Source organism: Pelobates fuscus, chromosome 5 (assembly GCF_036172605.1).
Source record: "Pelobates fuscus isolate aPelFus1 chromosome 5, aPelFus1.pri, whole genome shotgun sequence".
Classification (NCBI taxonomy): Eukaryota; Metazoa; Chordata; class Amphibia; order Anura; family Pelobatidae; genus Pelobates; species Pelobates fuscus.
The window spans coordinates 43,473,446-43,494,977 of record NC_086321.1 but is presented as its reverse complement, the minus strand read 5'-3'; the positions used below and the strand labels follow the sequence as shown (position 1 = coordinate 43,494,977).

The window sequence follows — 21,532 nt, the reverse complement described above, 5'->3', positions numbered from 1 at the left end:
AATATTTGTATTCTGTTAGTGCCTCTTAAATAAATGATATTATTAGCTGAGCCCAACTGCCACAGGCTTAGAGAATAAGGAATGTTTACATACTTTAATATCTCTGTAAATCTTAGCAACTCCCCTCCTGCTCAATACAACAAATAAATTGGACACAGCTCAAAATAGAAATGTTTTCATAAGTCCAACGCGCCAACTAAAGCCATTACCTCTTAGGTGGCCCCATACACATATTGTTTATAGTATTAAAGAACTTGCAGCCCAGCATGACAGCGTCCAGAGTAATGTGCCCATCATGGAATGGGTTAATAAATGCATGCTTTATTACAGTGCAGCACATAATTACATTACTCCTCTGGCCGGCTCTGGGCAATAGAGAGCAGGCTTAGATTTAATTAGATCTGCGTTTATGTATAATAATATTCAATTAATTGGATGAGACAGGGCAGGCAATGTCAATTGCACTTAATCTTTGCCTATTGTTCTAATCTATACAGTGGGGTTCTAGTCTTGCATGTAGAAGATGAACTCTTAAAGAGATACTCCACTGCCTAAATAAAAAATAAATAAATGAAATGAAAACTTGCAGGCATTTAATTATGCACTTTTTCACTGAGGGTATTTCTAAAAACACCTTGGAAAACCTGAAATTCTATTGTCTGCTGCCTTTGCAAACACTCCCCAATTGACCCCGCCCAGACTTTCTGAAGCTGTCCAATCACAGACTTCCCAATGCAGCTCAATGAAAAGTATTTGCAACGCAGGTGCTCTGAGTACTCTGAGGTGCTCGTAGCTCTCCACTGAGCTAACCAAACCAGGCAGTAACCGACCAGAGTCTAATGGACAGTCAAGGGGGTGTAACAAGGTTAATTTATAAAAAATAGCAATTTCTAATTAAATCTGCACTTTTTGTAAAATGGAAAAAAAGAGGACATAGTCTTCACACATAAAGGTTTTCAGTGTCCCTTTAATAGGGCTGATGATCCTTATTTAAAGGTACAATCCAAACACACACAAAAAATTTTTTTTTGCAAAGTATATGGAGTAATGAGGTCCCCAGCCCCCGTCTCCTTGCACATGCATTTTTATAACTGCAGTGTTTGCAATAATTTCTATAGTTGCAAGACCATCATCACCTCACTGTGAGCTACTTTCGGCATAAGCAGAAAGAGCAATTTCTGTCATCTGATGCTGAATTGCCAGAGGAAATAATGAGAGCATCAGGATTTGCTGAGCTACTTACTGGTTTGGTGAGTGCTCACTGCAGACGCTGCAAACCCTAGGTGTTTTCTGCAAATGCAGGAGCATCAAAGGTGAGGCGTGTTTTTTTTTTTGTTTTTTTTTTTAAATATCTCATTATAGCATGTAAAATATTAAATTTTTTATATTATTATTTTATATGTATTTCAGATTGATGTATGGTTGATCATGAGGGTCATGAATAGATGACAATAGGTGTTGCAAGCTTTTTTCTATTTTTGAGTGTTCATGGTTATTTTTATGTGACACAGAATAACAAATGTATATATATGATACCAGGCGAGCTATTTACCAAAAGAAAGAACAATATGCATACATCTTTAACCCCTTAAGGACACATGACATGTGTGACATGTCATGATTCCCTTTTTTTATTTCAGAAGTTTGGTCCTTAAGGGGTTAAAGGGACACTATAGTCACCAGAACAACTACAGCTGTAGTTGTTCTGCTGAGTATAATCATTGCCTTCAGGCATTTTCATGCAAACACTGCCTTTTCAGAGAAAAGGCAGTGTTAACATTGCCTCCTAGGGACACCTCCAGTGGCCACTCCTAATATGGTCACTGGATGTGCTTCCTGAGCAGTGCTGCACAGTGTGTAGCACTGCTGTTCAGTGTCTCCACGCTCTGCATGGGGACGCAGAATTTTCCTCAACAGAGATGCATTGATTTAATACATCTCTATGAGGAGGTGCTGATTGGCCAGAACTGTGTTTGGCCTTGCCCCCATCCTGTCTGATTGCCGATTTCATCCAATCCAATGCTTTCCCTATGGAAAATTCTGCTGATGTCACCAAGAAGGCATATCAGGGGCAAGGCCAGTGCCGGCAGACCCGTGCGGTGCTGGAAATAAGAGGCGAGTGTTAATAATAAGGCAAGTGCTAACCCCTTCTAAGGGAGCTAAGGGGGTCAAGCCACCTAAATGGTAGTTTTAACACTTTAGGGTCGGGAATACGTTTGTGTTCCTGAACCTTACGATCCATGTCTGTTTCCCTTCATGGGTCTCCCCCCATTTCTCTCTCCCATCTTCCATCCATGTCTTTCTCCCCCCTTCCATCCATGCCTCTGTTCCCATCCCTTTCATGTAATTCCCCCCCATGTGTCTCTTTTACCTGACATCCATGTTTCCCCCCCTTCCCTCCATGTCTGTCACCAATGTCTCTACCCCCCTTCCATCCATGTCTCTCCCCCACCTTCCATCCTTATCTCTGTTCCCCCCTTCCCTGTCTCTCCCCTTCCATCCATCCATGTCTGTTTCCCTCCATGTCTCTCCTCCATCCATGTCTCTGTTCCCTCACACCCATGTCTCTCTGCCCATCCATATCTCCCCCACCCTTCCATTCACATCTCCCTTCCCCCTTTTCATTCACCCCCCCCCCCCTCTCCCCTTTTCATTCATCCCCCCCCCCCCCCTCTCCCCTTTTCATTCATGTCAAAGATTTAAAGTAACAAACCATTATTTTTCTTTGTGGCATGTCCAGAAGCCGTGCACATATCCATGGCTGTGTCTTAGCACAAATGCAACATTACATACTCTGGGATACAGAAATAGGGATTACTAAACTCCTGTCAACATATAAATTACACGCAATATAATCCATTTGAATAATGGTGACTTTCGATTACTTTCCATGCTGTAATGCAAACACCGGTAACTCTTATCTCCTGTCTTCATTGTTGTACTAACATTACAGTAGGTTCCATTTAACAGACCAACACCTACAGTGGACCTGGAGGAAAAAGTGTCCCATTAATCACTAGAGCATAAAAAACACAGAGAAGTTGTGTTAATGTTTGTTTAAAAGGCTCATCAGATCAGCAGCTAATAGATTTTGCATAGTACATAACGTATCTGTTGTGTTTAGAACATACTATATTGTTGTGTTTGTTAGCATTATATTTCATCCACTCAAGCCATAAGTTAGTGTCAGAGAAACCCGTCTCTACAGCCATAGTGTCCTCATACGTGGGGTTAGCTATAGCTATCATCTCTTTTAGAGTTTTGATATGTGGCTTAAGAGGATTAATAGTCATGTGTGTGGCTCCTACCCATTCAGGTGAGTCATACATGTCCTGTAAGTAAAAGGTCCCCTGTTTATTGTATGAACCTCCTCCCTTCCAGTACATTCCCATTACATATTGTCCAGCATCTCCAGGACTGGGGTGTTCTATGTTTAAGGCTAGTTTCATAGGTGTCGCCCCCCCTGGTTTCCTGAACGTCATTCTTTTCAGTAAGGACTCCCCATTTTTATCTAATCTGTCTAAGGCACTTTGTGGTCTATAGCCCCAGGCTGGCCCTGTATTCCACCCTGCTGCCTTCCATGAACTACACTCATATCCCCAGTAGTCATTAGTCACACATATGTATGGGTCCTTAATGTTAGGTATATCTTTGTACACTGTTGACAACAACGCTGGTGGAAAAGTACAGTTTACGATATCACAATAATCAAATGCAAATGTGGCTACCCGTGTATTAGAGGAATTGTACCAAAATGTATAAACATGATTGTCTTTGGTTATAGCGACTTGTTGGGCCTTTATCAGACCTAGCAGCAAGAACAAATACACAAAATTCATGTTATAACAGGATCTGGTTCCTCTGGAGCTGGAACTTTCTTGCAGTGTGAAGCGTGTATCCAAGAGTTCTTTCCAGCCAATTTAACTGAGGTAGTTGTGGTTAGAAGGACTTGGAACGGACCATCATATCTGGGTTCAAGGGTATGTTTTCTCACGAACTTCTTAACCAGAACCCAATCACCAGGGAGCAACTTGTGTGTGCCTGTATCAGACTCTGGATCTGGAATGGAAGAAAACACTTGGGCATGTATCTTGTTTAAAACTTGGGAAAGAGCAGTCACATAATTAACCATAACATCTGATTGCAGTTGGAGTTGTTGAGGAAAGTAACAACCTAACCTAGGGGCTGAACCAAACAAAATCTCATAGGGAGACAGGTTAAACTTCCCTCTTGGTGTGTACCTGACACTAAATAGAGCTATGGGGAGACTCTCTGGCCAGGGTAGGTTAGTTTCTTGGGCCATCTTAAGCATTCTGGCTTTTAAGGTGCCATTCATACGTTCTACCTTACCACTACTTTGTGGGTGATAGGGTGTGTGAAATGCAAGGGTCACCCCCAGTGCTGCCCAGACTTCCTTAGTTACTAGTGCTGTAAAAGCCGGGCCCTGGTCACTTTCAATCACTTCAGGAACTCCATATCTACAGACAATTTCAGTGAGCAACCGCTTGGCAGTGGTCTTGGCGGTCATATTAGTAACCGGGAAAGCTTCTGGCCATCCTGAGAACATGTCCACCATAACTAGGGCATATTCATACCGGCCACTCTTTGGCATCTGAATATGGTCAATTTGGACTCTCTGGAATGGGTAGTGTGGCTTCGCCAGATGTTTGGGGAAAACTTTCTCCAATTTTCCCGGATTGCACTTGGCACAGATAGCACAAGACTTACAGTAGTTTTTAGTCAGAGTGGTAATACCTGGTGCTTCGAAATATTTAGCAATTAAAGAGTTCATGAGGGTCTTAGACAAGTGCGCTGCTCCGTGGGCCCATTGAACCACAGCCGGATACATACATTTAGGCAGACAAAATTTGAGATTACTAGTATATACTCCATCCTGTAAGGTCGCTCCCTTCTGTTTCCAGCTTTGCTTTTCTTCGGGACTTACAGCTGCTTGCTGTTCCTTCAAAAACTTGAGGTCCGTAGGTAAGGTTTGCATGGGAAAAATAGTAATTTCCTCACCGGACACTTTTCTGTCCACTTCCCTTGATTGACATGCAGCATCTTTGGCAGCTTGGTCAGCTTTATGATTGCCACATGTTTCTTCCGAATTCCGTCTTCCATGGGCCTTTACTTTCAGTATGGCCACTTCTTCAGGAAGGAGTAAAGCATCCATCAATTCCTTGATAGCTGTACCATGTTTAACTGGTGTACCGGTTGCTGTTAGAAAACCTCTTGTTTTCCATATTAATCCAAAATCATGTGCTACGCCCAGGGCATATCTTGAATCGGTATAAATATTAACACGCTTCCCTTCAAACATTTGGCATGCTACAGTGAGGGCTTTTAGTTCAGCTTCTTGAGCAGACATAGACGCAGGAAGTGGGGATGCTTGAAGTACCTGATCTACTGTGGTCACTGCAAATCCAGTGTGGTATCTTCCTTGTTCATCTGCAAATCTGGAGCCATCCACAAACAGTGTGCAGTCAGGATCTGGCAGAGCCGTTTCATGTACTGTAGGAAGATGGGTTGTTTCCATCTTCATCTGTTCAAAACAATCATGGGGGATGTCTGGGTCAGAATCTTTGGGAGGGGCATCTTCACATATTTCTGTGTGATACTGTGGGTAACCAGTAGTCTTACAATTCACAGTTCGTTTGGTAACACCTTCTGCAGAAAGTTGGTCTTGATCTGTTGCACTCCATGCTTTGGCTAATGGACCAAGTTCCTTCCATGAGATATTTGGAGATTTAGTAATAGAGACATGAGGAACTGCCATCTCCCAATGGTGGTACATATGAGTCACTTCTGTGGGTAATTGGACTAAAACTACAGTGTTACCTTTTGTATCACAGTATATGTCTGTCAAAGTGAGAGGTACTTCAATCAATTGAAACAGTTCTTCTTCATACTGAGGGTCAGGCCCCGACACGTCTCTGAACCATAAAGTACAATGCCATAGAGGAGATGGCTGTTCATCGTGTGGTACTGTGGGCATATGGACATCCAGATCAAGGAAGGCATCAGGATCTATGTTCAGACTGTACCAACAGTGTGGTACTCCCCCCTTGGGAAGTGGCAGAAGAGTGGCAGGATTCAAAGTGTAACATCGCTGTAAAGAGACATTATCGGGTAACATTAATGTTGTTTGGAGACGAAGATGTCTTTGAGTAGAGAGATGTTTAGGTTGAACTTGGTTTAGTATCGCAGAAATATCATGGGGAGCGAGAATGGTTAGCTTGTGACCAAGGATTATGTCACATGTCTTGTCCAGCAGAGCACTTGCTGCAAATACAGCCCGAAGACAGGAGGGTCCTCCTCTGGCCACAGGATCCAACTGGCAGGAGTAATACCCTATTGGACGTTGACGAGACCCATGAGACTGAGTGAGAACACCAGATGCATGGCCCATCTTTTCGTAGACAAAGAGCTTGAAGGGCTTCTCGTAATTGGGAAGGCCCAGAGCAGGAGCAGTAACAACAGCACGTCGTAATGCGAAGAAGCTGGTAAGGGCTTCAGGAGATAAAGCAAATGGTTCAGTTTTGAGGGCATCGTAGAGCGGCTGCAACAGTGTAGAGGCTTCAGGAATCCAGGCTCTGCAGTAAGAGATAAGACCCAGGAAGGCATGGAGGGACTTATGAGCCGATGGAGGGCATAGTGATGTAATACCCCGCACTCTGTCTCTAGTAAGGTGCCGGGTGCCATGAGAAAGACAATGCCCCAAAAAGATCACCGATGGTCGGCACCACTGCAATTTCTTCTTAGATGCTTTACAACCTTGGGCGGCCAGGAAACAGAGGAAATCTTCAGAGGTACATTCTGCAGTCGGGAGATCATCAGCACAGAGAAGGAGATCGTCCACGTATTGCAGGAGGACCACGTCTGTGTGTGATTTCTGCCATGGTTCCAGGATGTATGCCATGGCTCTTGCAAACTGGCTTGGGGAATTTTGTGCTCCCTGGGGCATTACAGTCCAGGTGTATTGTTGGCGGTCATGAGTAAATGCGAACAGGTATTGGCAAGAGGGATGCAAAGGCACGCTGAAGTAGGCATTTGCCAAATCCACCACTGTGAAGAATTTAGCTGATGGAGGGACCTGGGATAGAAGAGTATGAGGATTTGGAACAATGGGGGTTTCCAAGATGGTAACATCATTGACTGCTCTGAGGTCTTGAACCATCCTGTACTTGTCCGGCTCACCCTTTTCGGTCTTTTTCTTAACTGGAAACAAAGGAGTATTACAAGGCGATACACATTTAACCAGAGCACCCGCAGCCAGCAGAGTTTCAACTTGTTTGGAGATAGAAAGGGACTGAGCAGGAGTCAATGGATATTGTGATCTTCTGGGCAGACTTGCACCTTGGAGCAACTGCACAAGTATCGGAGGAACTTTAAGACGTCCAATATCATCGGGACCAGTAGACCACAGTTGCACAGGAACTCTGTCAAGCGCACTGGGGGAATTATCTGGGACCCTTGCATTCCCATGGGGTGACTCCATGTGGAGTAGGAGGGGTAAAGAACAAAGGGCTGAGGTATCATCACTGGAGAGAGGGGTCAATAACTGAACTTTACCATCTGGAGTAAAGGAGACGGAGGCTTGCAAGCGGGACAGGACATCAGCCCCTAACAAATTAAGAGGACAAGAGGAAGACACTACAAAACGAGTAAGGAGATCTGGGAAAGTACCCACGCGTAAGGGCTTAGTTAATGGGTTGCTACGAGGGGTTCCATCAACACCTATACAGGAAACATCTATATTAGAGAGAAAGGAATCGTCAGGCAGGTCACATGCTCTAAGTACGCTACGGGCTGCGCCTGTGTCAACTAAGAAGGTGGTTGGGCAGCCTTCCACAGGTAGGACCACTGTAGCTAGGGGCCCCCCTTTATCCCCTGTATACACTGCCATGACAGGGGCATTGGACACAGGTTTGCCTGTTACCTATTGGACAAGATCAATATGAGACTGGTCTGGACCAGGGTATGTACGTGTAGGTGTAGTTGGATAGTATGGTTGCCGAGCATGCTGTGTAGGGCGTCGTTGTCTAGGCATTGGATTGTTAGTGGGCAGATAAGTTGCAGAGGGTAGGTTATTAGGATAATAATGAGAACCAGGTAACGGATAACCAAGCGCCTGGGCAGGAGGATAACCGGCCACAGGATATGGTGGCCTTAGAGCATGTGTGCGCTGCCTAGGTGCATGCAGACTTGGACACTCATTTCTAAAATGTCCTAGTTGCCTACAGTGATAACACGTTTTGAGTGGTGGTCCTGGGGCCTGAGCTGTGAAAGGGTCCAGAGGTGATGGAATAGGGTACCCGCCAGGGGCAAGATGAGTTGCAGGGTCAGATAAGGAAAACATTAAAGGATTGGATTTCTTTTGCAGGGGCAATTGGATTGACTCCAGGCCTTTAGCGACCAGGAGGAGAGTGTCCAGGGGAATTATCCTGAATTCGGGACGGGACTGGACCAGGCCTTTCCTTATGGGTTCCTTAAGGCCTGCAACGAAAGCAGCTGACAGCATCTGTGTGTGGGACTTATTACATGTGTTGAAACCTAGATCAGAAAAGGTTTGAGTTAACCTAGAATGAAATCTTTCAACTGTTTCTGATTTTTCTTGAACAATATCAGCAATAGAAATAGCCTGATCAGTCAACTTATCTTGAGCCCATGCACGGAGTTGTTCACAAAATGTGATACCAGACTGAAAATCTGTATCCGTAGTGAGACGGGCATCATCAAAGCTCCTTTCCATTACGGGCCAGTAAGCATCCCCTGCCTTAATTTCACACAGACTAAACAAATCGCGCCATGCTGCAGAGTAAGTTTTACGGATCTGAACAATCCGACGGAAAAAGGGCATGGGCTGTTTCTCAGGGTCAGGAAGTGATTGTACCAGTGTTGCAGCTTGGGACGGGTTGAAGGTAACATACATCAAAGGGGCACCCTCCTGATCATGCTGGGCACCGCAAGCACCTGCTATAGGACTGGAGGGTAGATTAGTTGTGGTCTGTGGAGGCTGCGCCTCTTGGACACTACTATCGGCAGTGAGAATGGGAATCAGACCAGCTGTAGTACTGGTCGCAGGGTGATTAACTGTAGTAGTAATTTGGACCGAATCAAGTTGCGAGGCAGGGGGAGAAGTGGCTAAGGAAGCTGTGGAGGTTGCAGGATAATAACCTGATGCTGCCGGGGTCGCAGCAGGAGGAAAGCCTGATGCTGTAGGAACAGTGGATCCAATAGTCATAATAGGGAAAGATACACTGGGGGCAGCCATAAGAGGGGTTGGAATGGAAGAGGATACAGAAGGGGGGGGGGAAGAGACCACAGGGGTGTTGGTAGGGTACGTTACCATCATGGAAGGGATGGGTGTGTTAGAAACAGGAAATGGTGTCAGTGAAAGGGCAGAAGGGAAGGATTCCACAGGAGAAGTAAGGGTGGAAGTTATAGGGAGAAGTGAAAGGAATTGGGCGTGGACAGAAGCAACAGGAGCCGAAAGAGAGGGTGTAGCTGCAGAGATGGGCAAGAGAGGAGGAGGAGGCAGAGAAACAGGAAGGGAAGGGGGAACTGAGACTTGGAGTGGAGAAGGAGTGGGGGTTGGAAAATAACATGAACCATCTGCTTTAAGAACAGGGTACAAGGCAGCAGGGGCTGGAGAGAGGGAGCTAGCATGAATGGGCTGTGGGGGCGCTCCAGAGGCAGGTTGAGCCACCTCCCTTTTAGGCCAGGCTTTATCATATGGAGGAGGGCTGGAAACGTCTGCAACAGATTCAACAAAACAACCTTTTTCATGATATACAAAGACTTTTTTTCCTTCTAGGTCTATCTCCTCCTCAATCCACCCCTCCTTCTTAATTACACAAGCAACCTTATACCACGCATCAGCTGATTTCTTCAACCCATGATCTACCAAGATCCCATGTTTGTCGTTTAAAAGTTTTCTCCAGTCTTCCGCCTGCAATCTGCCCCTGGGGGACATATTAATACTACACAGTTTAATAATTTTCCGGAGTTTGACCACAGCTAAGTCCCCAGCTCTTTCCTTTACAAGATCACAGGCTAACCGACCACGGGAGGGGTTAACATGAGTCTGACCCATTGATAAACTACAGTAGAACTGGATAGAGAGAAACAGGGAAAAGAGACAGCAAGCAGACCCTTGACCAAAAGAGAGTGAAGATAGTGAGTGAAGAGAGTGAGTGAGAGAGTGAGTGAGAGAGAGAGAAAGTGAGACAGAGAGAGAGAGACTGAAAGAGAGAGAGAGAGACTGAAAGAGAGAGAAAGAGACTGAAAGAGAGAGAAAGAGACTGAAAGAGAGAGAAAGAGACTGAAAGAGAGAGAGACTGAAAGAGAGAGAAAGAGACTGAAAGAGAGAGAGGGACTTAAAGAGACAGAGAGAGACAGTGAGACAAAGAGAGAGAGAGAAAGAGAGAGAGAGAGACTGAAAGAGAAAGAGACTGAAAGAGAGAGAGAAAGAGGGACGTAAAGAGAGAGAGAGAGAGAGACTTGCAAGAAACTTGCATAAAGTGTCACACCAAGCTAGCAGAGCACAGAAAACACCCAGAGTGATGCAAAAAAAACAAAAAAAAAACTAACATCTGGCAGCACAGACTCCAAGGAATGGAGGGGGCAGAAGGGGGGGGGGAAAGGGGGAAGTAGGAGAAAGTGAGTTGCAAGCAGCACAAAGTATTTAACCATGTGAGTGCCTAAGCACAGCTCTCCTGAAGACAAAAGATAGAATAGGAGAACTACAGGACACAGATAGAATATATAACAAGTAACATATACCCCAAAAAAAAACCAAACAAAAAAAAACAGTATACATGCAAAAGCACAATATATATGCCAAAGCACACAAATTCTTTAAAATTAATGCCAGCTGAAAATAGACTCCTTAAAATAAACTCAGTACATATACACATAGAAACTCACACTCAAGCACACATACAACAACTTAACTCTTTGTTTGTTGTTTTTATTATTTCAACAAACTAAAACCAATTACGCCAGTTTGGTATTTCCCAAAACCGAACTTAAAATAAAAACAATAGAGAAACTCCAGGATTTAATATTAAAATATTACTATAATCCGGCCAAAACCGCCAGGGTTCAACACCCCCTGATCTCAAAATAAAAACTACGCCAGGATTTACAATTAATATAATCCGGCCACAACCGCCAGGTTTCAACACCCCGACCTCAAATAATCAAAAGAAAGCAAAACAGATTCTCAAACAGACACTTTCACACATAAAAACTCAAACTCTGGATTTAGTTAGGCTGTAGATAGACAAGTGACAGGGTTTATATAGTTCTATAAGGGGACATATGGGTATATATATACCTGTCTGAAGACGACATTCACACGAAGCCGTAGTGAAGCCACGGAGAATAAACGAAATCCAAAGAAAGGAAAATATAGGTAGGTAATTAACTCATTTACCATAGCCAGAGTTGATCAGTCTCCTTTTCCAATCTCTGGTAGTCCTTTTGTTCTCCCGTCTTGTAATGTATATACGGCTTTCCAAGTGAATTAACTACCCTTAATGTCCCTGTTCGGGCGCCAATTTGTTTTGGATCAAAGAAAACTTTGATTATTTGTCTATCTACACCTTCCAAATTGATTGATGAATGCGTGCACGCTTTCCCTAGAAGTAATTCACACCGGAGACAAAGTTTCTGATCAGTGAAATACTAAGGAATGCTTTATTCCCCAGAGGGGGGTCTCCTTCTTAAAGAAAAAATACGTCACAGTTTAAACATACAATATCAATTCAACAATTGGTTAACAGTCAAAAAGGGTCCCACCCTACAGGATGTGATGTCATCATTACAGAGCTCTTCCCCCCATATTCCAGCTCTGGCTTGGATACATAAAGAAAGGGGAAGTGAGTAGTTTCTTTGTTACTTTAACAGTGATTCTCCATTTTGTTGCACGTGGAATTGGCACAAAGGAAGTGGGGGAGGAGTTAGCAAAGGAGGCTACCTATTAACACAAGAATGTGTAACAAGAAACTTGCAGAGGAAATAATGACTGAACCATAAAGGGGGAAGGGAATATTTACTCTAGCAGCCAGTTTTAACATGGTGAACACAGAATAAATAGACATTAGTAAATAGCTATTTTGGTTTAATTCTTCTGTCCACAACAATATACCTAATATAACAGTTAAGTGCTCCACTGTATTTGGTATACAATATATACCTGACTGGTACTGTTAACTATGGTTAACCTCGGTGCTTACTATTTTTTATATCTTTACTATTTTTTCTTGCTTTCTTTCTTTTTATCTCTTTCTTTCTCTCTCTCTTTTTTCTCTCTCATCAAAATGGTGCAGCATCAAAAGGAAATTTGTGTTATTACAGTGTTGAGTAGACTTAGGAGTTCCTAGGATTACGAGGTGTATAGGGTTAGTCTCGCAACCGTCAACACCCCTTACCCTAAGCACTCTAACTGTAAGTACCCCTAAAACGAAATACTTCTAACCCTAACTTCCTCCTTCACTTAAAGGATCACTATAGTGTCAGGAAAACAAATCGGTTTTCCTGACACTATAGTACCCTGAGGGGACCCCCACCCTCAGTGTCCCCCTCCCGTGGTGCTGAAACCCCTTCAGTTACTCACCTTATTCCACCGCCGGGCACCCTTACCTCTCCTCCTCCGCCAACGTCAGCTCCGTCTGACGTTAGCGGAGCGGAATGCGCATGAGCGGCAGTGCCGCGCGCGCATTCAAAGTGTCCATAGGAAAGCATTTCTCAATGCTTTGCTATGGACGCTCTGCATGATGGAGGCATAATATGCCTCCAGCGTCGCAGCTGCGCCTCTAGTGGCTGTCCGGAAAATTGGCTGGATTAACCCCAAATGTAAACATAGCAGTTTCTCTGAAACTGCTATGTTTACAGCAGGCAGGGTTAACCCTAGAGAGACCTGGCACCCAGACCACTTCATTGAGCTGAAGTGGTCTGGGTGACTATAGTGTCTCTTTAACTGTAACATCTCCCGGTCTTAACTGCAAATGTGCATCAGGTCCCCAATGCTCCTCTACTAGGGGCATAGAATTGGATCACGACAGAGGCCATGCCTCGTACATGATGTCATGGGGTAGGAGAGGTAAGCAGTGCAGAGGGAGTCTGGTAGTTTACCTAATTTTATTAATGATATGTTTATATTTAAAAACTAGCAAAATTGGTTAAATTGCATTTTGCAATTCTACATATCTTTTTTTAATATTATTAGCATTTATATAGTTCCAACATATCTGCAGTGCTTTACAACTATATATTGAGATATTTAGAGGTGAAGAAGGCCTCTCTCAAATCTATAACTACAATCTATAAAGATTTGAGGTTGTCCGATATATATCATTAGGTGTCTTGTTCGGGGACAATTGCTGGTGAGCTTGGTGATTGCATTCAACTATTACACTCCTAGCACCATAACCAATGCAGCCTGCTGGAACTTCCGTTAGCTAAAAGAGCTTAACTCAGTGTGAGAGCTTATGGGTGCACAATGGGGGGCACCGACGGACTCCAGGTAAGTTCTCAAACCATTCTTGCATTCCACATCTTACTGTGGGAGTGCTCCAGGGTGCTCCTGGCACCATAATCACTATTGCAGGTTGTAGTGGTTATGGTGCTTTTAAAAAAAGCATTAAAAACAATAAAGCTGCAAGACACTGGAGCTTAGGTTTATTAATCATTTACACCTTTACCTCGGCTGAATGTCTGGCCTTTTACTGTGCTGGGAGCAATGCATAAATCATATGAATGCCACCACTGTGGGTTATATTGTGTATCTTACAAATTGGCAATGCTTTTAGCAGTAGTTTCAAAAGAGTTTTGTATTGTTCTGTGCCAAATTCTTTCATTTCTATAACACTTCTACTGCGTGATTCATTGCATTACACAATAAGTTACGTGGTTGCAGCAATCCGTATTTTTATCCACAGAAACTTTTCTGTAAATTCTGTCAATCATTACATAAGAGATCAATAAATAGCCATCACATGAAGGCGGGAAGGAGTAGGTTTCATTTCAGGAAATCTGAAGGTGCTTTGTCGCATGAATTCCAAAGCCACAAAGAATGATATTGCATTAATTAACGCAGTCACTGCACTGGTGTTTGTTTTTTTTTTAAATTGGAACTTTTACTTCTAAGACTTGAACGATTTTTACATGTTTTATGTTCCCGGTAGTTTTAGTTGTTTGTTTTACCTGGGACATTGGGCATATTATGTCATTCCCATTAACCCCTTTAATGCAGCATGGTTGGACACGTGTATGAACACATTTCAAACATGGTTATAAAGAGATTCCATTTTTAGTTTTTAGAAGAAAAAACAAATAACACATTCTGCCCACTTATTTTGCACCGTTCCCACCTCTAATCAGTTTTATTTCAGTGTCCAGCTTGCTTGCTATCATTTAGAAATATTATTAGAATAAAGCATTTGTGCTACCAGGGCCGGCCTTAGGCCGCTAGGCACCTGTGCGACAAATCTTCACAGCGCCCCTCCCTGGCCACACCCCTTCATCCATGTATATGTAGTGTTTGTATAGGAGAAATATTAAATTAACAAATATCCATTCCCCATTCCCTGTTATTACCTTGCAGGGAGGGGGGCATGCTGTTCTCTGGTGGTCCATTGTGCTGTGAATCTGGTCTGCACCTCCACCGAATGCAGACCATGAGTAACTGTCTCGCGAGCTCAGGTACTTACAGTGTCAGAGCTTTTATGTGGTAATCTGCGGCAACGCTCTGATTGGATGGAGCTCTGGAGACAGCTACTCAGCATATGTTTTTGTCACAAAATACTGTGAGTCGTTTTGCTTTGGAGCTCTGGATTTTCCTTATTTACTTTGACTTCTTTGGCATAAAAACTCACAGTATTGCGCTGTGTTTATCCATTTGTCATCGAGCTCCACAGTAAAAAAAAAAAAGTAACCCTCACAGTAGTATTATTATATATTATTATAATTTTTGGCATTTATATAGCGCGAACTTACTATTTGGTGTGTGCACATGTTTATCCCACAGCCCAAGCCCCACCCAACTGAGGGTATGGCTATGGCAAAGGTTCTACGTTCCTTATAGCCATTCCAATTCATCCCAGTTCTGACACTCTCAGTAATCACAGCTGCCCATTACTTCTCACAATAATGTCTCCTCGTAAGTCAAAGCAGCACAGAGGGTGAGTGCTGGCGATGCTTGTTTAGCATTAAAATAATAAAAGCAGTTTAACGTTGAATGGAAGCATAGTGTGCCAGGGGTCTACACACACTATAACCACTTTAATGAGATGAAGCAGTTACAGCTCTATTAAGCTGCTAAGAAATGCTGAACAGCATGTCCATTAAATTACTTTGTACCGGCTTAATGAAATATAGTCAGTGATTCCACTGAGATAAGTGGGAGGCCTAGGATTGGCTGGGAGGTTTCAGGAGGTCACTGCAAAATGTAGGTATCTCAGGAGTGCGTGTGATTAATTATGATTTTTTTTTGTTTATTATTTACTTTTGTTTTTTCCGTGTGTTATATTTTTAGAAGAACAGTCCCCAACGCTCTCCCTGCCTGGTCTTTAAGACTGGGTGTCCTCCAAGCAGGCACACCTGTGGGCATCACTAGTGAGGTGGGCTGCGTCACCTGCAATGCCCATTCAGGCCCCGCCTACCCCGTCTCAATTCTCCTCTCCTGATTGTTAGCAAGTATGCATAATGATTTTTTAATGGATTGACTACAGTCTGAAGGGTCTTGTCAAGTGCCCTCCAACCTGCGGCCCACCAGATGTTGCTGAACTACAACTCCCATGATTATTTTAGTAAAACTGATATCCAGGTAATCATGGGTGTTGTAGTTCAGCAACATCTGGGGGGCCGCAGGTTAGACAGCCCTGTTAGTGACCTTTGACTTCATAGCAGCACTGATTCAGCATTGTGAATTTCTACACTGTGCTTGCATATCAATGTTTGTTTTGGAACATGTGGCTGGCAGGGTGGCGTGTGACTGGTAATCGAAAGCTTGGCTGTCGGTCTGTAAGACCTGGTTATTTTGTCCCTCAACTGGTCTTGCCAAAGCAGATGGTCATGATGACCTTGTTCGACAGTCAAAATGCTCTGAACTTCGGTACAAGGGTGAAACTAAAAAGGGACACAGATTTTCCATGAATGGAAAATGGGAACAGACCCAAAAAACTGCCCTTCTTTGTGGTCAGGACACTTAATTTTGGATCTGTCGGTTTTGGCTACAAGGACACATCAGAACTTTTATGATCAAGAATTTGGAATTGCATCTTTGTAGTTTTAAAGATAAAAAAATTAGCCTCAAGTTTAACAACTCTTAAAGCGGCACGGTCATGGCCGAATCCAGTTTTTTGTAACCCCCCCTCCCAACTTTACTACATCTAATTGCCGCGAGTATGGGCATGTCTACTAAACAGTGACCAGCCTGTGAAGAAAAAAGCCCCCCCCCCCCTCCAACAAGTAGCCACATGGTGGGGCATATATTAACTAGCAGGGAGGACATAGTGGGGGGGCTATGCAAATAAACGGGGGACATAGGGTCTCCCTTGGCCCCCCCTCATGAGCGGTGGGTGGGGGCCCTAAAAGACAATGGGGGGAACCTATTGCCCTCTGCTGCTCATGGGTGGGGGCCCTAATTGAAAATAGGGGGGGGGGACACCCATGAGCGGCGGGTTAGGGCTAAATGTCAAAACACCCCCTCCCAGGTGACTAGGGGTCCCTAAGCCCCTAGTCATCCCCCCACCCCAAAAATTAAATTAAAGTCCTATCCTCCCCCCTCACCCTAAAAATAGTGAGGGGGGAGATTAATTACTAATACCAAGTAATCTTTACTTAGTATTAGTAAAGTTGGCTGAAAGACCATCTTGGTCTTTCAGCCATTTGGTAGATAGCGCCCTAATACTGTGGGAATTAGGGAGCTATCCTAAAGATGACGTCTAGCACCTCAATGCCTGAATTCTGAGTACTCTAGTTGCCAGTATTCAGAAGATCATCACATGGTTGTGATGGCTATTTTTCTAGTTACCGTTTTCCCCACAGTTTCATTCTCAGGTGTTTTTTTTTTGCATGTATACACTTTTTTCCTTATATAATGATGCTGCAAGCATCACGACTTTAGCACTTTCGTACTCGGATTACAACATTATGTTAAAGCAAAAAGACACTAGACTCGTTTCCTACCAAAGCAACATTTAGTGACACACTGATCAGCCACAACATTAAAACAAGGTGAAGTGAATAACATTGATTATATTGTTACAATGTCACCTGTCAAGGGGTGGGATATATTAGGCAGCAATTGAACAGTCAGTTCTTGAATTTTATGTGTTGGAAGCAGGAAATGGGCAAGCGAAGAGAGACAAATAGTGATGGCTAGTTGATTGGGTCAGATAATCAACAAATTGGCAAGACATGTGGGGTGTTGCCAGTATGCAGTGGTTAATACCTGCCAAACGTGATGTAAGGCAAGACAAGCAGTGAACCGGATTCAGGGTAATGGGTGTCCAAGGCTCATTGATGGACTTGAGCAGCTGAGGCTAGCCCGTCTGGTCCAATCACACAGAAGAGCTACAGTAGCACAAATTGCTGAAAAACATAGTGCTGGCCACGGTAGAAAGGTGTCAGAACACACAGTGATTGTTGCAGTTTGCTGCTTATGGGGCTGAATATCCACAGACCTGTCAGATTATCCATGATGACTCCTGTCCACCTGTCTGGTTTGGTGATATGAAACCCAAAGTGTAGTACTTGTGCTAGCAAATAACACAATAAACAAAAGTCCAAGGCAAAAGTAAGGTCAGGTAATCAAATGATCAATATCTAGTCTCCCAAGTGTCTATCATTGCCTGGGAGACGTAACACAACCGGAGTTCGGAGATAACTCCTTCTACCTGGTGCCAAAAGCATGTATCAAATGTATCAGGAAGGCCTGGCCAGTGAGGGAAATCTTATATCCTCCCCTCTAGCCATCGAGCCCCCTCTCTACAAGAGTGCTGACCCTGTAGTGATTGGCTTGGGAGATTTCCCCTGTTGGTCTTGGTCCCGGCCCCATGCCAGGAAAATTGTCAGGCCAGTGGTGGATTCCATAAATTTCCCTAACGTCTGTGCTTCCTGATGCCATGGCCTTGGTGGCATTTTGCTTGTGGATGTATCTCGGCTTTAGATCACCAGGCTTGCAGCTTCCCACTAGCTTTGTTTTCAACTCTGCATATGTGTTTCTCAGTAATGAATGCTTCTTTGGGAGTTATCATGCATTGGTGGTGAGATATTGGAGTTTCACCTCTCTGTCAACATTTGTTGTTTTATATCCCCACTGTATCGTTTTAAAGGGGTGCGTGGCTCTATATAAATGTAATAATACTCAATTTAGCTGTTTAGTTAGCATTTTTCTTTAACAATATAAAGAATGTTGATTCAATGAAAAGCTTTTTAAGTGTAATAATTTAAGTCTAAATTGCTTTTGTTAATTGGTTAAAATTTCAGTTTGAGAAGATTTAAGGGCAATATTGTATTTTAAAATTAATAATTATTTTTTCCTCTGCAGAGAAAGAGAGGTGTCTACGAGCCAATGACAGAGAATTCAACTTGAAATTCAAGTATGCGGTAAGAAACTGGGACCATTATTTCAATATTATTTTATTCCATTTGGGCCATTAAGTTAGGGATCATGGTATGTTGTTTAAAATTATTTAATATTTTGAAAAATATTTTTATATTTTGATATTTTTTGATTTATTGATATATTTTTTATATTTTATAATTTTGAAAAAAAAAATTCGGTTTAACCCCAAAGTCTTGAATTCAGAGCTGTTTAGTTTTGCCCCTGTCCTTTCCCGTCTCTTAAATTCTTGAAAGAGGAAGCCTGCGTGGGGTGGGAACTCATTGGCTGAGTACTTAAATATGAATGGTTTAAAATTAAGACTAGACCGCGCATTATAACTACTTATTTCCAACTAAGTTGTTATGGTGCCTTGAGTTTCCCTTTAAAATAATTTGAACATTCTTTTTTTTTTATTGAACCGTTATCAGTTATTTTTAACATATCTTTTATTACTAAGGTCCATCTGTTTTGTTTCCGGATTTATTTGTCATTAAAATGTTTATTAGTGTCTTCTTCTGACTTGTCAAATAAACAATATAAGCATAAAGGCAATATGAAAGGAAAACAGCGGAAAGAGAATGTAGCCTTCATTGCAGAGAGCTGGTACAGTTTTGCTGGTTTGCCTCTCTGGTCCTGTTTTAGTAAATAGCATCTAGATGTGTCCATATTGAACACAGGTTAATCATCAAGGAATAAATTGGCCTATCTTTTTGTTACTAATTTTGCTAAACAGGTCATCCACGTCATGCTTGCAGAATCGGTGCATCATTGTTAGATGGTACAGATGTCTTTAATAGAACATTTTCAAATATATTTTCATTTTACTCATTATTGTGTACATCTCTTTAAAGTTACTGGTCGCGTCCTCAGATTATTATTATTATGTTTACTTACCTCTACACTTAATAAATTTGTATTTGTGAGGTTTTTAAAAAAAAAAAAAAGTAAAAAAAAAAAAAAATCAATGGTGATATTTCTCCTTGTCGTTTGCAATGTTCGTTCTGGTTGTGCCCGGATTGGGATGTCATTAGTTTAATTTTTATTGTAAATCTAAAAGAAAACAGAGAGTCACATGATATAAAATAAATGGTTAACACAAGTTATAGGTGATTCTCAGAGCTTTATTCAATGGGTTAAATTCTATAGAAGTGAATTTCCACTTTAAGGAAGTCACATCACTTAAATCTGAAAGTACCAATGTGGCCATGTTGGGTTATCAGGATTCACGTCTCTGAATGCTTAGAGTGACTTAGTGTAATATTAGAAATGCCTAGCCAAGTGCAAAATATGGACCTTTACCGACAGATTGAATATATGGGTGGGCCAAAATTCAGAGTAGGATTTGACAGGTAAATAACTAATTTACCTGTTGCAGGTATATATTATAACTGAGTCTTGGAAGATTCATCATGGGTAATTTCACAAAAGAATGAGTAGAAACAGTAGAATTTTATTTTGAAACTGGCAGGTCCATTATCATTTAAATGGCTTTGTCAGTAAGCAAAACTGTCGGGTACTGTGGGGTACAGAACATCCACGGATAATTCAGCAGCGCCAATTGCACCCTGTGGGGTGACATCACAGGAAGTTATCGGGCAAAAACTCGGGCTCTAGAGCCTCAAACTTTAAGTAATGATATGAACAATTTAAAAGACGTCATCTTACCTAGTCAAACAAATCTCCATAGGTTAAGCATTCATTGCCTGTAATATAATTGAAATCGGTTCGTTAATACAAATAAAAAAAGTAATTGTCTCCTCAAATCCTACCCTGAATTTCGGCCCACCCTGTATATGTATTTACAATGTTAGCTGTACTATGTATATCCAAACACAGATCCAAGCACAGTAGCAGTTAAACATATTGAGGACTGTGCCCGGTGCCACTATGGGCGTTGGTAATGGCCAAGTATAATTCCTATCAGTGTAATGCCGAGTTATAATACCAGGAAGTCCACATCCTGTGCACCTTGCTATAAACAGCTCCCAAATCCAGGGTGAATCTTTTAGGAGGAGAATGAAATCATATCCCTAAACTTTGCCAACTAGAGGTCAGGTGAGACCCTTTATTATAGACCAGTGACGGTTAGCCTTGGCACTACAGGTGTTTGCGAACTATATTACCTTGATGCCTAGCCAGCCTGAATGTGGTACACAAACCTGTGAAATGCCCAGATGAGAATCACGTCTATTGACTGCATGCTGTACAGTGAGCCAGCAATCTCTGATAAAATTTTAGCACTAAAAAAAGTCACGGAAAATATCATTTAAATTAAAACATCTGCAAAGTTAAAAAAATTATACGCCTGGCTGTTTTACAGATATGGGACAAATGTGCTTTTTCTTTATGTATTCTTGATAATGCCTACTGTGGAGGATTGCACCATAACACAGTTTGTACATATAAAAAAAAAAACAGACTAAAAACTCCCCAGTCATTTTAAATAAACGTTAGTGCGCTCACAGTATCGCAGGGTTGGGGTGTTTATAGTAATACTGATCACCACCAATTTCCTGACGTTTTTCTTACTTTTCCCTGTATATAATCCAATTTATTAAAATGGTATTAATTGTCTAAGGTCAAACGTTTAGCGTCTCCCTTCACATTTCACGTTTTAAATGTAATTTTCCTATATTTATGTATTTATTTTATCACCAATATCCTGCATCCTGGATTTTATGTGGTGGAGTACCGGGATAACAAAGACTGGGAACACCAATATCTAGACTCTCAACAAATATCCACTATATCCTCCGTTTAAAGGGACACTATAGTCACCAGTGCAACTACATGTATTCCTGACCCTATAGTGTTAACACCACCATCTAGCCCCCATGGATCCCTCATGCCTCCATAAATATAGTAAAACTCTTACTGTATTAAAGCCTGAAGCTGTAGATCTGCATGCTGTTTGCC

The 21,532-nt window shown here is 42.4% G+C and overlaps 1 protein-coding gene across 3 annotated transcripts in view; it reads left to right on the top strand.

Annotated features, from left to right (window-relative positions):
- LOC134610670 (phospholipid-transporting ATPase ID-like) overlaps positions 1-21,532 on the top strand; it is a 145,080-nt gene that overhangs the window by 75,298 nt on the left and 48,250 nt on the right. For all 3 annotated transcript variants that reach the window (XM_063453758.1, XM_063453757.1, XM_063453759.1), the window contains exon 3: positions 18,560-18,618. In XM_063453758.1, coding sequence (XP_063309828.1) covers positions 18,560-18,618 — 59 coding nt within the window. The remainder of the gene's footprint in view (positions 1-18,559; positions 18,619-21,532) is intronic.